The sequence below is a fragment of the Petromyzon marinus genome, chromosome 5 (genome assembly GCF_048934315.1).
Source record: "Petromyzon marinus isolate PM22_M1 ecotype Great Lakes invasive population chromosome 5, UKy_Petmar_22M1.pri1.0, whole genome shotgun sequence".
Lineage (NCBI taxonomy): Eukaryota > Metazoa > Chordata > Hyperoartia > Petromyzontiformes > Petromyzontidae > Petromyzon > Petromyzon marinus.
Window position 1 is genome coordinate 8830216 of NC_133671.1, and position 17353 is coordinate 8847568.

The following is a 17353-nucleotide window of genomic DNA, read 5'->3' on the forward strand; positions in this document are numbered from 1 at the left end:
CCAATTGTTATTCTTCTTGTCATGTTTGCACTGCGCTCGTGTAAATAAAAGTCGTGCCGTGAGGTGGAAAGATGTCCTAACAGAACTCCTACAGTAAAGAGAAAAAAATGTGTGACCAGGTCATCAAATCATGACACTCAGTTTTGGATACTGTCACTATTATCTCCTTCAAACGAACATCATTACCATCCCTCTAAGATCAGTAAAACAAGTAACACAAAATTGGTTGCAGTCTTTCAATAAAAATGAGAACATTGCCATAGGAAAATGGAATTTCCACCACGAAACTCAATACCGATGATAGACATGCAGGGCTTTGGGTGCCACGGGGGCGAGATATTAACTCACATCACCTAGTATGCAGCCATGGGTTCGATTTCGACCATGACGCCTTTCTATCATGTTTCCCCGTGGCCACGTGGATTTTTCTCTGGGTCCTCCGGTTTTTCCCTCCACATTTCGAAACATGCGTGTAGGGTATTTGCATGCGATACATTTCCACGTGATAAGGCACTTCGTTGAGCTATCATTTGTGGCCAGGTCGCTTCTGAAAAAGAGCTACATAGCTCAGTGGGCCTTATCTGTTAAAATAGAAATAGTTAAATAGTGAATTTTTTTTCACTGTATTTTCCAGGTCGCTGGTATAGCGAGAAGGTATGCTGGATCTGGGGTGCTGGGTGTGGAGATGTTTTCCGGGTCATTGACCTGGACGGTTCCCAGCTGTTTAATTAACAACACAAATATATAAAAGATGTAACATAGCACGTAAAGAAGGGCCATTGCCCAAAACGTTGCCTAGTATATATTTTCCTTTTAAGGCCATACACAGTGTTATTAACAAATTTGTTGACTTGTTTTGATTATTTATGCTTTTGCACCGCTGAGGAAGTAGGGGCATCACCGAACAATCAGCTGAAATTCCGCCTTGTGGACAAGAGCACTATCAAATTCGAGGGCAACAGATGTTTTCTGTGCGAGCAATTGTAATATTAACATAACATTATCATTGTCAGGTGTTACCTGATGTGGGTGCAGGCTGCAGCAATGATTGACAGGAGGTAGGCGGTGCCAGACAGGGAGTAGGTAGGGCCAGGCATGAGATAGGTGGTGCAAGCGAGAGTGAATGACAGGACGTGGAGGGAGCTTGCGCCAGTGGCTGAGGGATTGGTGTTGGAAGAGAGAGAGGCATGGGGAGAGACGGGGAGAGCGAAGGGGAGATGGGCAGAGAGGCTCCTGTGTGTGTGTGTGCACGCGAGAAGATAAAAGGGACACACACGCACGCAGAGTGAATAAACACAGGAAGCCAAGAAAAGTGGTTAAAGTGAAAATCCATAAACACACCGGTGCTACTGTTTTAAGTGGCATCACACGCACTTGTACTGTGTTAACTAGGCACACACAACTGTGCTATATGCTACACACCTATGTCCATGATCTAATACATCAGTTTGTTAGTGGACTGGCAAGCAACTATATTGAAACAATATATAACTAAAGCCGGGTTGCACATGCACTTAATCTGGCGGTTGGGCTTGGAAGTGGCACAATGGGCTATTTTTTACCAAAATTCCATGCAGCCTGAAAATTTCCACGTGATAAGGCACTTCGTTGAACTATCATTTGTGGCCAGGTCGCTTATGAAAAAGAGCTACATAGCTCAGTGGGCCTTACCTGCTAAAATAGAAATAGTTAAATAGTGAATTTTTTTTCACTGTATTTTACTTTGTTCGCAGTGAGAAAATCTATTGGGAAAATGGCGCTTTGGCGTTTAGATTCCACCTCCAGGATTGAGCATCTTTCCTACCCATTCACAACGAAACGACCGCGTTAAACAATGCCGTGCGCATCGCACCACCACCAGCTCCTCCCGACGTCCCGCTCGCAGTTGACCCCCAACCGAGACCAAGTTTCGCAGAATTTATGTCGTAACTGAATAATTTACGAGGTCGCAAAGATGGCTCGTCACGCCGCTGTACAGTGCACGTAATAACGGCAAAGGACGCGCAAGCGCGTAAACATCTCCAATGTTACGCACTGTTGCTCTGCAAAACATACGCGGCTCAAGTATCGATGAGTTTTTGTTATATTTTCACCCAATTTCATCCGAATTTTGCCATTGGCAGCATCACGCCGCTCGGCAACCTTGCGGAGCGATGCATCGGTCCAAGTCGCAGGAAGGTTTCGCAGGAGATATCGCAGAACTACTATTTGCAAAATCTCCAGTGACTCCCTCGTCCAGTCTAAAGGGCAGCACTCTCCCATCTGTTCTTCAGAGTAATGTTCATCGCATGACAGTAAAATTGGATAGGTTCGATTCTCATAGCTGGAATTCAGCAAATTGAAATACAAAAGCAAATTAAATGCGATGTATATTAAAAAAAAGTTTGCGTAGTACAATGCCGCTGGGCCGAGTACCACGAACGTCACTAGAACCCGGTTTAATTACGGGCGGCGGAAAACCTGGATTCCAACCCCAGATTTCAGCGGTGCCAGCTCAGCTCTCTAACCTGTGAGCCACCCGACCACAGGCCCGTCGTGCCTCGCGATTTAATTCCGCCGACACTGCACATTACGTTTAGTGGCCTACGGTGTGCACAGGGCAATTTCAGTGCCAAACACAGCCGCGAGCACTTGTTAATTTAGGTCATCAAGCAAAAATCACCCTCACAGTCACTTATCTCCATTGACCGCCTTGTGCTGGTGGTGAAATTTCCAAATTCTCATGGCAGGGGCTAGTCCACAGGCCAACCGCCACTAGCCGACTTCCCGCAAAGTCTGTGCCGCAACGGCCGGGAGTGTGAGAAAATCCCCGCCGTCTCAAGGCTTTGCTTCAGGAGACTCCGGTTAAATTTCGATTTGAAGCTTTCGTGACTGCTAGGATTCATCTTCTTTGATTCTTTCGGTAAAGTCACCGCGTAGAATGAGAATAAAATAATAAAATAAAACAATAAAATTCTCACGACGTTTCGGCCACAACACAAGTAGCCATCCTCAGGTGAAGAAACAGGACTGTCCAGAAGACAGTCCAGAAGACAAGCGCTGTCTTCTGGACAGTCCTGTTTCTTCACCTGAGGACGGCTACTTGTGTTGTGGCCGAAACGTCGTGAGAATGTTATTGTTTTATTTTATTATTTTATTCTCATTCTACGTGGTGACTTTACCGAAAGAACCAAAGAAGAGACTCCGGTTCTTTATTGGGTCGTTTCGCATGGCAGATGCAGCGGCAGAAGCGGCGGCGTCGGTGGTGTTGTGTGCGCGCATTTTGTTAGGTAATCGCTTGTCACTAGGGTTGCCACCTCTTGAGGTACAAAATTCCAGGACATAATAACGGGAAGAAGAATACCTCACAATGGCCAGAAGGAGGGAGAACTACGCATTAATGCAATTAACCTTGAGCGGTGCAGTATTGTTACGCAACTGACAAACGCCAGGACTTTAAGTGTCCCGGGGAAGAATTACAGAGTGGTCCCAGGATGGGGCAGCTACTTCCTCAAAACGATACAATGTTCCTGGGAAAACCAGGACAGGTTGGCAACCCTCGTGGTGATGCGGGTGAAGCCGCCATTACCTCGGGCCCTCTCCACGTGCACGTCCATGGCGACGGGCGGAGTGGGCGGAGTCTGAAAGTGACCAATCACACGGCTCCGTGAGTCGCAAATTAACGCGGCGGGATGGGGTAAGGGGGTAACATTTGGTTTCCTTGAGGAAAATCTCAATTAGTCCCCTATAAAACCTAATCATAATGAGTCAAGTTTTGTGAAATAATAGTAATAATATTCCACTAATGACTCACATTAACCTCTTTAACCAAGAGGCTCTGGCTTGGATTATTAGAGAAAACCCTTGCGTACGAGGGGATTTGCACAAAAAAATCCCTCACAACATAGCTCAGCAACCTGATTACAGTCGTGCCTCATATTCAGCAAACATGCAATGGGCCAACGTTGGTATGTGGTTGGAACTGTTAGACCAAAGTTGACCCAAAGTTGACCCAAAGTTGACCAAACGTTCCATATTTACTGGGTACAGGCCTCTTCCTAAATAAGCATGCAGCGCTGGGGCCAATGTTGGTTTGACGTTGAGACAACGCTCGTCCAACGTCAACCAATGTCGGCCCAACGTTTGCATGCTTACTGGGTTGTGGTCACGCAACTGGCTGTCTCAAGCACATTAGAAATTCAGCTGGGGATCCTCCCCAACCTCTTCATCTTCGGAGCACGGGTTTACTGGCGTGGATCACGGATTTACCGGCATGGATTACAGATTTACCGGCATGGATCACGGATTTACCGGCGTGGATTACAGATTTACCGGCATGGATCACGCATTTACCGGCGTGGATTACAGATTTACTGGCATGGATCACGCATTTACCGGCGTGGATTACAGATTTACTGGCATGGATCACGGATTTACCGGTGCGGTTCACGGATTTACTTGCATGTATCACGGATTTACCGGCATGGATCACGCATTTACCGGCGTGGATTACAGATTTACTGGCATGGATCACGGATTTACCGGCACGGATCATGGATTTACTGGCGCGGATCATGGATTTATCGGCATGGATCACGGATTTACCGGCGTCGATCATGGATATACAGGTGTGGATCACGGATTTACCGGCATGAATCACGGATTTACCGGCGTGGATCATGGATTTACTGGCATTGATTCACGGATTTACCAGCGTGGATCATGGATTTACCGGCGCGGATCACGAATCACGGATTTACCGGCACGGATCACGGATTTACTGGCGTGGATTACAGATTTACCGGCGTGGATCATGGAATTACCGGCATGTGCCACCACGCCCCACCCCCGTTCTAACAAGCGGCTCAAAAAACCGAGCAGAGGATCGCCGCCGGCTTCCAAGAAAACTTTTGAGCACAGCCCTGGCGCGTGTCTTAAAACCCACCCCAAGGTGCCTATCATCCAGCAGCGCTTTAGTAACCCCCGTCCGAGTTCGGCAGGAATCACGATTGGTTTAATTTGCATTAGATCGTCAAGTAGTGTGTGATGCTAATTTGGAACTATAACCACCAGCCGACAGAGCTTATCACATCAAGTTGTCACACCATGGGCAAATGTGCCGTCAACTGATTTGGTTTATTAGCTTCCTCGTGGCTGACACACACAGCGTGGGGGAGCCTACTACACCCAGAAACCGGTCAATAAATACTTTTGAATTAGAATAATTGACGACAGCTTGATTTATTATTTATCAACGTTAATTCCCAGTTCTGAGCTCTTGTTTAACGCCTGACGATGCTGGATGTAATCCCCAGCACAACTCAGAATATAAATTGTCAAACATATTGTCTTTCAACATTCCTCCTCCTCCGGTTTTGCTGATAAACCAACTCGATTTGTATACGTAATTTTTCCGCGACGTGATAATTTAAATTAATTGGCTCCATCAATAAATAGTTACAAAATGGGCATTATACCCACACAGTGATCTAACCCAAAATAAACTCATTATGAATCGTGATATTGGCCGTGAAAGCCTCCAAATAAAATTCCTCCAAAGGAATTGAAGAATTATAATCAAACAACAATCCCTTCCAGCTCCCGCACACTGGGCGTTTTCATAACTACATTTCCGCGGTGGACACCATCATAGGCACATTCCCTCCTTTGCCTGCCACTCCGGCATTGGTCGAACACCTTGCCATCGTCCCTTCTAGCCGTGACACGTCCTGCCCAAGCCCGCCTTACTTTTCTTAAACGTCGGAATTATGACTCTAAACTTTCCGCATCATCATCATCGTCATCATCAGCCATGACCAATCGACTGCTGGATGAAGGCCTCCCCCCAAGCCTAAGCCACATCTCGCAGCTGTGACGAAATGCCTGGCACCTTCACACGGGTAACCCCATCAATATCACGGATGTGACATACGGTGGCACTCTTTGGAGAAGTGACAGAAACAAAAGCAGCCAGGACAGAGCAGCAGAGCTCACGGCGGCTTCATCTGTGGGCGCGACAGCCGGAGGTGGCCAGAGTGGGGCAGAGGGCGATTTGGCAGAAACGTGAAGCGCACGGGTGCGTGGTTGCGTTTGTGCGAGCGTTGACGTCAGAATCATAGAACACCCCGGTAATGTAGCGGTTAGTGCGCTCCGCTATGAACCCGGCGATCCAAGTTCAACTCCCGCTCATGACCAAGAACAGTGACGAATATATATTTGAACCGGTCCTGGGCCTCCCCTAGGTCGCCTGAGCCGTAAATGAGTACCTGGTGCAGTGTGTATAACACATTAGCACTGGGGGAGACAAAGGTGGCCGGGCGTGGTGTTAACCACCCACCCGCACCTTCATGTACCCTGCTGGCCTTCATAGGTGCTCGCTGATAACACTTTCCCCAACAACCTTGAAGGCTATACTGGGGATCTTTGTCTTTGTGTGCGCGTGTGTGTATGCATACGTATGTGCATGTGTGCATGCATACTTATGTGCGGATGTGTGTGAATGTGTTTAGTATTAGCGAGTGAGTGTGTTGTGCTTTTTTTTATTCTTCAGCATGTGGGGCTGCTAGTGAGCGAGCCTTTATTGCCATTCCCTCGTTGCTGTGAGCAAGGCATTGGTAGCGGTGTTCGTACTGGGCCTTCTCTTCCAGCCGCTGCAGTCCAATGCTGCCACGATAGGGAGTTCTTTGATTCTGACTCATGCCAACGTTGGCACAACGTTGGCACAACGTTGGCATGGGATGGAACCGTTGGCCTCGACGTTGGCCAAACGATTCCAATGTTTACTGCAGTATACACGTTTGCGTGCGCGCGTTTGTGTGTTCGCGTGCTTGTGCGTGCGTGTGTGAGCATGTGTGTATCCGAGTGGGAGTACGTGTGTTAACACGTGTAAGCGTATGTGAGTGCGCGTGCACGTATGTATGCGTGTATGTGCATAGATCTGTGAAAGCGTACACGAAAGCATACACTTAAACGCCTACTACGGCAAACTGTAAAATGTCAGACACACATATACTTGCGTTTGTGTATGTGTACGCGCGTGTCTATACCTGTATGGCAATGTGCATTTGTGCGGTTGTGTGTGCACCTAGCGTGGCACAAGCGTCGTGGTGGCGTCACCGCCAATTAGCGGCGAACGGCCGCTGTTATCGTTGTTGTACATGCACACGCGCTTGTGTTCATCTATGTGCACGTGTGCGCACGTGCATATGTGTGCGTGCGTGCGCCTGTGTGCATGCGCACCTGGTTTCCGAGGGATAGGGCACGGCGCGCGTGCTTGCGTGCGTGCGATGTCATCTGGTGCTTGAGCAGGAAGGAGAACGAGCAGCCGTCCCTGATGCAGTGGAAGTGACTGCTCACCCGGCCGTACTTGCACCCTGACGACACGGCACGGACAGGCACTGTTAGCGAGCGCCTATTACTGCTAGCGAGCGCCTGTCACTCTTAGCGGGTGCGTAGTACGGACACAGGAGGGGCCCACGACACAGCAATCGCCAAGGTTACCCCCCCGCCGAAGTTGAACCTGGGCGGCAGAGATAAATAAATTAACAAATAAACATGATTTTAGGACATGGACAGTTTCTAGTTCACTCTCAGAGGGTGAGAGTAATGGGCAAGGCAGCCAAAGGCTGGGTCACCAAAACCATGCCCGGCCACCTTCGTCTACCCAGTACTGATGTTCACACACAGCACAAGCTACTCACTTGAGGCCGAGCGGACCTCCGGGGAGGCACAGAATCGGTTCAAATATTCGTCATTGTTATTGGACATGAGTGGGAACTGAATTCGGGTCGACGTATCCGTAGCGCAGCACGCTAACCACTACGCCACCGCTGCTCACACACACGCACACTCATCACACGCACGCACAACAACAACAACCGCCATTTGCAACTAAGTGGTGGTGACTTCACTACAACCCTTGTGCCAGGCTCGGTGCACTTTGAGGCGACGTCACCTGTTGAAGGCTCGCTAGCAGGTCACGGGACAGACCCAGGTACCATGGGTTGACCGACTGAGATATGCACAGACATACACACGCGCGCGTACGCACGTACCGTCACGCCCGCACTCGTCGCGCTTGGTGTAGTACTTGAAGCCATTGGCCGCGCGCCGCTCGGCCTTGTCGTGCTTCTTGACGTGCCACGGCAGCTTGGTGCTCACGTTGGTGGCGAACTCGCACCCCCCGCGTGCGCAGTGGTAGTGGCCGCGTGAACGGAACTCGCACTCCTGCGCAATGGGGCCCACGTGTGTGCCACGCGCAGGGACACACACACACACACCTCTGATTAGCACGGTGGGCCAAGTTCAATATTCATACGTAGATACACACGCGGGGAGACACACGCACTCGGGGAGACGGTACGCATACAGGGACACGCATAGACACGGTCGCACAAAGACAAAGACCCCCAGAAAGTCTGAACAGACTGTTGGGGCAAGTGCTCTGAGCGAGCACCCATGAAGGCCGGAACGGTACACGATGGGGTGGGTGGCCAGCACCACGCCCACGGTCGGCTGTCTTTGTCCCCCATGTGTAGATGTTCACATCACATGAGGTACTCATTTGAGGCCGAGTCGACCTAGGGGAGGCCCAGGACCGGTTCAGGAATCGTCACTGGTGTTGGCTGTAAGCGGAAAACGAACTCGGTTCGTAGCGCAGAGCGCTAACTGCTACACACACACCCGGACATGTGCATACACACAGAAGCACACGACATGTAAAGGATTGAGAATAGGTTTTCCCCTTTTTTCTGGCAACAAAAACAGGTGTTGAGATGTTTTACAAGGAATCATGTCTGCATTAACCACAATACTTCTGATCAGAATGCAAACAAAAAACGCACTCTGATAATATGATGCATTATCTATGAAACCGATTGGTCCACACCAGAGACAGCTTTCTTTTGAGCCTAGTCTCAAAACGGAGTTTGACCAGAGGACGCCGAAAGGCGTACAGCACAAAGACAACGCACGATCAGAGTAATTAGAGCTCGGGGCGAGCTAAAACATCATGGGACCTCCTTTGCCAGTACCAATTTAATTTTTTACTTTATTTAAAGAGACACAAGCGGGAAGTACCCGGCGTTGCCCGGGCGAGAAAGACACACACACACATCGACTTACACACACACACACACATCGACTTACACACACACAAACATCGACCCACACACACAAACACATCGACCCACACACACGGATTCACACACACACACATACATAGACTCACGCACACATTGACTTACACACACACACACACATATGCACTTACACATACACACATATTGACTAACACACACACATCGACTTACACACACACACAGACTCACACACGCACATACAGCCACACACACATCCACTTACACGCAGACATATCGACGTACACACACACATGGACTTACACACACATGGACTTACAGACACACACATCGACGTACACACACACAAACACATCGACTTACACACACACATGGATGCACACACACACATCGACTTACACACATACACACATGGACCTACACACACACACACAAAGATGAACTTACACACTCACATGGAGCCACACACACACAGACTGACACACATATCGACTCACACACACACCGACTCACATATGCACATCGACTCACACACAGACATCGACTGACACACACACATCGACTTACACACACACACATCGACGCAGACGCGCACACATGGACTTAGACACACATTAGTATTGTAATATTTACTAACTGAATTTTTAAATACGAGTTGTCTACACACACACACCACGCACACACATTGACGAACACACACACCTCGACTGACACACACACACATTGAATCACGCACACACACAGCAACTTGCACACACACACAGCGACTTGCACACACACACAGCGACTTACACCTATTTTCAAAGAGAAAACGTGTGCATAAGTGTCATGGCCTCACAAAAACGTGGTCGCTAAAGCAAATATCGTGGTAGTCAGGGAGAAAAATCTTGTTACTTAGGGTAACTGTCATAAAACATTGGTTAATCCCTGTCATTAAATCTCTAACCTATAAAAGCCAATTTGTAATGAGTAAACAGCCATGGTAATAAATGTTTGAAGGGAGCTGTAAATCTTTGTGTTACCTTTCGCAGTGTCTACACAAAAGAGAATTCTCCCCTCACCCCCACCGAATGCGTGTGAGTTGGTAGGGTCGAGCATGCCGCTAGCTAATAAATAACCAAAAACAGCACTAAATCGCTAATTAAACTACTTCAAAGGTGACGGAAGCGAAAACACATTCTCCTGCGGAGGGAGCTGGTAGGAACGTTGGGTTGCTCGGTCAATGGCCAGGGTCAACGGCACCACGTGGTGTATTCCGCACAATATGCCTGACTGTGAGGGCGGGCAAAAGCCGGCGTGAGTAGGTTAAACGTTGAGTTTTATAAGGGCACCACGGGGTGACCAGCCCCTCCCCACCCAGCCCCACCCCTCCCACCCCCCACCCAGCCCCACCCTCTCCACCCAGCCCCTCCCCACCCTCCCCTCCCCACCCAGCCCCACCCTACCCACCCCCCTCCCAAGCCCCTCCCCACCCTCCCCACACAGTCCCTCCCCACCCTCCCCACTCAATCTACCCAGCCCTCCCCACCCAGCCCCTCCCCACCCTCCCCTCCCCACCCAGCCCCTCCCTTCCCACCCAGCCCCATATGGCGTGATACCTGGCTACTTTTTTAAAACGTAAACCCCACGGTTTGCGAGCCAAATCCTTTGCAAGTTGCGTCCACAGACAGACAGACGGAGAGGCAGACAGACAAAAAATGACGTTCATATATAAGGTAGCCCTGTTGTTTTTAAAGACAATGTTCTCACCGCAGAGAACCGTAGCGACACGACCACCACACTCTAAGACAGCTTGCGCCAAACTGTACCACGCCCTCCCGCATGGCCTTGTGGGAGCCCCGGTACCGATACATTTATTTTAATTTAGTTTTTTTCTGGTTACGTTCCGATGACTTACACGTATGTCATAGTTTTAGCGTTAGGGGAGAGCGTAAGACGTCGGTTTAGGTTTAGCATCAGAGTCATCTGCACGACGGTAGGGAAGGGAGCGATCGTCTCTTGTGGCCATGGGGCAGGGTTTTGATTTAAAGCTTTCGTGACTGCAGGGATTCATATTCCTGGTTCTTTCAGTAAAGTCACGTAGAAAGGGAAACAATAAAATAATAAAAATATAAAACAATAAAATTCTCACGACGTTTCTTGTTGTGGTTTTCACACCTGATGATGATTGCTTGTGTTGCAGTCGAAACGTCGTGAGAATTTTATTTTTTATTATGTTTATTGTTTCCCTTCTACGTGACTTTACCGAAAGAACCAAGAATATGGGGCAGAGTTGTTGTTGTTATTATTATTGTTCGGGTTTCGGGTTACGTTTAGAGTTCGATGTAGGTTCACCGTCTTTACCGTCGGCTGTATATTTTAAAGTCACGACAGTGAACGAGGGGGGAGTGGGGGGGGCGGCGGCGGTGGTGGTGGTGGGGGTCATCATTGCTTACCGGCAGGGGGCAGGGCTCCTGCGCGGAGTGGTAGTGGAAGTGGCGACGCGCGCTCTCCGTGCAGTGCGTGGGCGTCACGTGGTCGGTGCAGTGCGACTCCGCCTTGGCCGCGCTCTTGCACACGTACTTGCACGCGCCGAACAGGCAGTGGAAGTGGCGCGCACGCGCGTACTTGCACTCGGGACTCAGGCACGGGTCGCTGCGGGATGGCGCGAGAGGGGGAGGAGGGCAGGGTGGAGGCAGACGCAGAGATTCACCCGGCCACCCCACCCACGCCCAAGACAAAGATCCCCCCCCCCGTATAGTCTTAACGGACTTTTGGGGAAAGTGCTGTTAGCAGGTAGCGCCTATGAAGGCCGGCACGGCAAACTAGAGGGGTGGGTGGTCACCACCCTCCATATCCGGCCGCTTTCGTCTCCCCCTATCCCCAATGGCAATGTTTACCGCGCCATTTGAGGCTGAGTCGACCTAGGGGAGGCCCAAGACCGGTTCAGATAATCGTCACTGGTGGTGACCGTCAACACAACATGTATTGTTTCTAAGAATAAATATATCCCGCAGATATGGTTTCCTAAGGTCCCATGAGCCTAGGTGTAACATAAGCTGATGCTATGAACACAATTTGGGATGAATCGTAAATAAAATCTCACTTGCATGACTTTACGCATGCAATGTGAGCTTAGGAAAATCCACGGCAAACGGTTAGCGCCACCATAAACGATACAAAAGCCAAGTCACGTCGCCTCTCTGCCCCAACGAGCAATGGGGGACCAGCGCTGATCACTATTCGCATCGCTGAACCACTCTGGTGTCAAATTCCACATTCTCATGGCAGGGGTCAGTCTCTTTACAGGACAACCACCGGTGATCTCTCACAGTGACGCTGGATTAGTGTCTTTGACACTAAGGCGAAGGCCCACAGAGAGAGTCCCAGACCCTGGCTTGAACCCCAATTCTCCGAGGTAAATGGCTCAAGTGTGTGTTTTTTATTTTAATACGGCCGCAAACCCACAATCCAGTTCGGTGTCCCTGGCAAAGCCGTGATAAAAAATCAGTGCAATCTAGCCTCTCGTAATGGTCTCGTTTAAATAAACACAAATACTTACTTCTCATCGAACTGCAGGAAGCCTGGCTTAATCTGTGGCTGCGATTCTTGAAGCCGGGCCGTGTGAGACTGCTGCTGATGCTGCTGATGATGCGCTGACTGCTGCGAATCCAAGTGCGTGCGCAGCAAATGCTGGTACTGCTGTTGCACTTGCACCACCGCCTGCTGCTCCTGCAGATTCATCTGCTGCCCATTCAGCTGCTGACCCGTCACCACCTGCTGCGGTTGCAAGTGGTTGTTCATCGCAAACGGCTTCATCAACTGCTGCTGAAGCACGGGTCGCTGTTGCTGCTGCTGTTGTTGTTGCGGCTGTTGCTGCTGCTGCTGCACACCTATCAGGTCCGGCTGTGCGTGAGTGGGTAGTGGTTGTCTGTGCTGCTGCTGCTGTGCATGCAGGGCAGCCTGGTGCAGCGGTTGATGTAGAGACAGTTTCTGTTGCTGCTGCTGCTGTTGCTGCTGTTGCTGCTGCTGCTGTTGTTGCTGCTGCTGTTGCTGCTGTTGCTGCTGTGTCCAGGCGAGCAGGGAGGGAAGCAGGGAGCCAGTCACCACGGCGACAGGCCCACAGCCATCAACGCGGCCGTGGAAACTGAAGGAGATGGTGATCGCAAGCATCAGCTACAAACGAGGTAACAGCTCGGACATTTGTAGAGGCAACAGTGTGGGTCCCGGCACCGCCTGTCACAAAGCCTTCGCACAGTTGCACCCAGAATACCAAGGTCTGATGAGCTACGTAGGGTGTGAAAGAAGTTCAACATATACACATAGGCCTGTCCCACAATGAAATTCCATGTGTGTACGTCTATGTGGGAGCGGTGGCGCAGCGGTTAGCGCGCTGCGATACGAACCCAGCGACCCGAGTTTGATTCCCGCTCCAAGCCAACATCGGTGACGATTATCTGAACCGGACCTGGGCCTCCCCTAGATCGACTCGGCCTGAAATGAGTACCTGTTGTGGTGTGTAAACATCGCCACTGAGGAGACAAAGTCGGCCAGGCGTGGTGCTGGCCACCCACCCCCTCGTGTGCCGTGCGACGTTCATTGCTGCCCGCTGACAGCACCTGCCCCAGTCTATATGGGGGATCTTTGTCTGTGTATGTGCGTGCGTGCGTGCATGTGTGCGTGTGTGCGTGTGTGCACCTCGCGTGTTTGTTGGCACCGTCCATGGTACGGAAGATCGCACCGCAGCCGTCGACACGACAGTGCACGTGGTCCGAGTGCGAGAAATCGCACGCCGGCTCCCGGCACGCGCCGTCCGTAAACCTGCACCAACACAACAAAGACAAAGATTCTCCATGTAGCCTACACAGACTGTTGGGGCAAGGGCGGTTAGCGAGCACTTATGAAGGTCGGTACGGCGCACTTCTGAGGGGGTGGTGTGGCCCAACAGCACACCTGGCTGCCTTTGTCTCCCCAGTGCTGATGTTTACACACCACACCAGGTACTCACATAAGGTTGGAGTTGCGCCTCAGTGTAGGTTCAGAAATAACTCGCCATGGCTGGGAATATGAACCGAGGTTGCCAGAATCATTGCACGACTGCTATGTGCATACACACGTAAGCTCGTTCATAAAAAACAAATCTTTAAAAATATACACAACAAAACAATAAAAGAAAAAAACATTATCCTCATCATTAGACCTCATTTGCCAGTACCAAAATGTAATAATAGGGTTTTTCCCCTTTTTTCTGGCAACAAAACCGAAACCTTTTTACAAGGATTCATGTCTGCATTAGCCAATCAGTTTCAAGGACAATGCATCATATATTATCATAGTATGTTTTTTGTTTGCATTTTGACTGCAGGTATTGTGGTTAATGCAGACATGAATCCTTGTAAAAAGGTTTCAGTTTTGTTGCCAAAAAAAAGGGGAAAAACCCTATTATTAAAAAAAACATTACTTTACCGTTGTAGGTATTTTTCCCATAATGCTGTTGGGTTTTCACGCTTGATGGCAGCCCTCAGGGATTGGTTGATGAAAGTTGCGCCTGATTGGCCGCTCGTCTGCAGGCTCAGCGATTCAGAGAGCCCCATTCCAGTCTGCAAGAGAAAGGGAGCGTTGCGTTGCTATGACATCATTTTTGACGGTACGACATGACGCTAATTGTGAATTCTGTTCCCCATAACTTTGTAACTGATTGGATTTATTTTGGTGTCCTCCTTGTAAGAATAAACATCGCGAAAACGGTCTTCAACTGCTGTTCACTTGACAAAGGTCTGCCGTAAAGTCCTAACCATCGTAACTTTACAATCTATAACAGCTATCTTCTTCTTGCGTATGTCACAAAGTGCTTGCCACAAATGAACCACAATACCGTGCTGATCTCGTTAAGGAGCATAAATCATCATTCGAAGTCCGGTCATCCTAGCAGCGGCTTTGGCTAGCCATCGAAGACGGTCGCTGCATCCCACGCTTTCAGACGCGCTTCTGCGGACGTCTGGAACACTCTTCCTTCCGATATTAGGAAGCCATTGGAGCTATGCACTTTTAAGTCTAGATTGAAAACTAATTTCTTTAGAACTGCCTTTTGTCTTTAGTTTGTTGTCCTTCCCCTGCAGCTGCGATGAGCACGGTTGGCTATGCACGGTGCGAAATAAGTTCAACATACGTACGAACATGTCTCTGTGAATAGCCACATCAAGATCTACATCCAAGTGTGTGATTGCCATGCGATGGCTTCAAGTGAGGCTGAATGAATTGCTGCGGCTGTTGTTGCTGCTGCCTCCATTGAATTTGCAAAGTGCGCTGTTTTTGAGATGTACACCTTATGGTGTTATCTGGTCCATCACCAGTGGAGACTAGGCTCTAAGAAAAGCCGTCTCGGGTGTGGACCAATAAAATTCAAGGACAGTGCATATCATTATCAGAGTTGTCTTTTTGTTTGCATTTTTGACTGCTTGTGTTGTGGTTATCGCAAACATGATCCCTTGTATAAAGGTGTCAGTTTTTGTGCCAGCTAAAAGGGTAATAACCCATTACTATATCTTGTTACTGGCAAAGGAGGTCTCATAATTAAAGGTGTTATGGCCCATTAAACGTGCTTGTCTTTCAGCATCGTAACTCAAATTATGCCGAGGCTGTTGTCTGACCATCTTCGATTAGCACAGTTGGTGCAAAAGAAGTTCAGCAACATACATACCACGGAAAAAGACCTGCTAAAATGGTAAAAAACCTATTACTATAACACCTTTAATTGTTGTGTTATATCGTAATTTGTCAGAAAATGTGATGTTTTAAAGAATTAAATCAGTAAAAAAATGATATCATGCAACAACAAAAAAGCGGCTGAGGAAATCGTAGTGGATCTATGTCTGTGATTAAACCTGGCAAGCCTGGGGAGTAGAGAGGCAGAGATTGGGGAGTATGGAAAGCAGGTGGCATGTTTGACCCCGTGACCTCTCCTCCACATGGCCTGTGAATCGACTGCTGTTGCCGAGTACATTTTTATCAGGCACTCACCCTGAGCAGAAAAGACGACAAGGATCCAGCCAAGGGTCCTTCCATCAATGGCCTGCAATAGAGATGTATTGCTCATAAGCTGTCACCACAGTTATTACAATTGTGACGTGACAGGTTTAAATACATATCATGAACATAAAAGTCAAGGTACAATGAAACATTCAATTTTACGTAGAAAAGTTATATTACTCTATGTGTGTTTGTAGTTTCGATGAAGCAGATACAAGGCCTTACCCATGATTCTTTGGGCTTGGGTCGGGGTTTACATGATCACAGGGTTCTTGTTTGATTTGAACTCTGGCCGAGCCTTCCCATTGGCTGAGCCCTGGTCATGTGATGGCAGTTGGGAAGAGAGCGAGGGAGCACATGAGTAGTGTCATGGGGTGTGTGCATTTCATGTATTTGTATGTGTGTGTGCGAGTCGGTGTTTGTGTATGTGCATGTATGGGTTCATATGTGTTCATTTATCTTTTTGCGCAAGATTACATGCGTGCATGAGTGTGTATCACGGTCAGCTCGCTGCGCTACGAACCCAGCGACCCAAATTCTGATTCCCGCTTATGACCAAACCAGTGACGAATATCTGAACCGGTCCTGGGCCTCCCCCTAGGTCAATTCAGCTTTAAATGAGTATCTGGTACGATGTGTAAACATCGCCAGTGCAGAGACAAAGGGGGCCAGGTATTGTGCTGGCCACCCACCCCCTTGTGTGCTGTACTGGCCATTACCAGGTAACGCTCACGGAGCCGCAGAGAGCTCTTTTGCAGAAGCAACCTGGCTACAAATGATAGCTCCACCAAGTGGCTTATCACGTCGAAACTTATAGCAGCCAAATAATCGAAGCACATGTTTCTAAATATGGAGGGAAAAACCGGAGCACCCGGATAAAAATCCACGTGACCACGGGGAGAACATGCAAACTCCAAATATACAGCAGCTGTCAGGGTAGGGATCGAACCCACAACCTCCTGTATACCAGGCAAGGTAGTTTACATCTCGCCACCGTGGCGCTAAAAGCACTTGCCCCAAAAGTATGTCAAGGCTATATGGGGGATCTTTGCCTTTATAGGAGAACCGGTATAGTACAAATACAGTTTGTGCTTTTACACGTCACAACAAACATGGAATGTAAAGTGCAAATCATCCCTTGCTCGTAGGATCTAAATTAAAACGCTGTCAGCGTACGGAATGTTTCCTTGCAAATAGGAATAAAACATCCTCGTACAGACTTACCTTCAGTGTCAATACAACTCAAACACAATCCCCACACCATGGAA

General features: G+C 49.0%; 1 protein-coding gene across 5 annotated transcripts in view; it reads right to left on the reverse strand.

Annotated features, from left to right (window-relative positions):
* CASZ1 (castor zinc finger 1) overlaps positions 1-17353 on the reverse strand; it is a 140016-nt gene that overhangs the window by 8872 nt on the left and 113791 nt on the right. For 4 of the 5 annotated variants that reach the window (XM_076061156.1, XM_032946848.2, XM_032946847.2 and 1 more), the window contains exons 13-22: positions 16311-16401; positions 16077-16128; positions 14523-14656; positions 13755-13877; positions 12619-13203; positions 11513-11711; positions 8034-8205; positions 7219-7352; positions 3569-3620; positions 1021-1233 (exon numbers count right to left, since the gene is read on the reverse strand). In XM_076061156.1, the coding sequence (XP_075917271.1) occupies positions 1021-1233; positions 3569-3620; positions 7219-7352; positions 8034-8205; positions 11513-11711; positions 12619-13203; positions 13755-13877; positions 14523-14656; positions 16077-16128; positions 16311-16401 (1755 nt within the window). The remainder of the gene's footprint in view (positions 1-1020; positions 1234-3568; positions 3621-7218; positions 7353-8033; positions 8206-11512; positions 11712-12618; positions 13204-13754; positions 13878-14522; positions 14657-16076; positions 16129-16310; positions 16402-17353) is intronic. The other variant, XM_032946849.2, reaches the window with a different exon arrangement.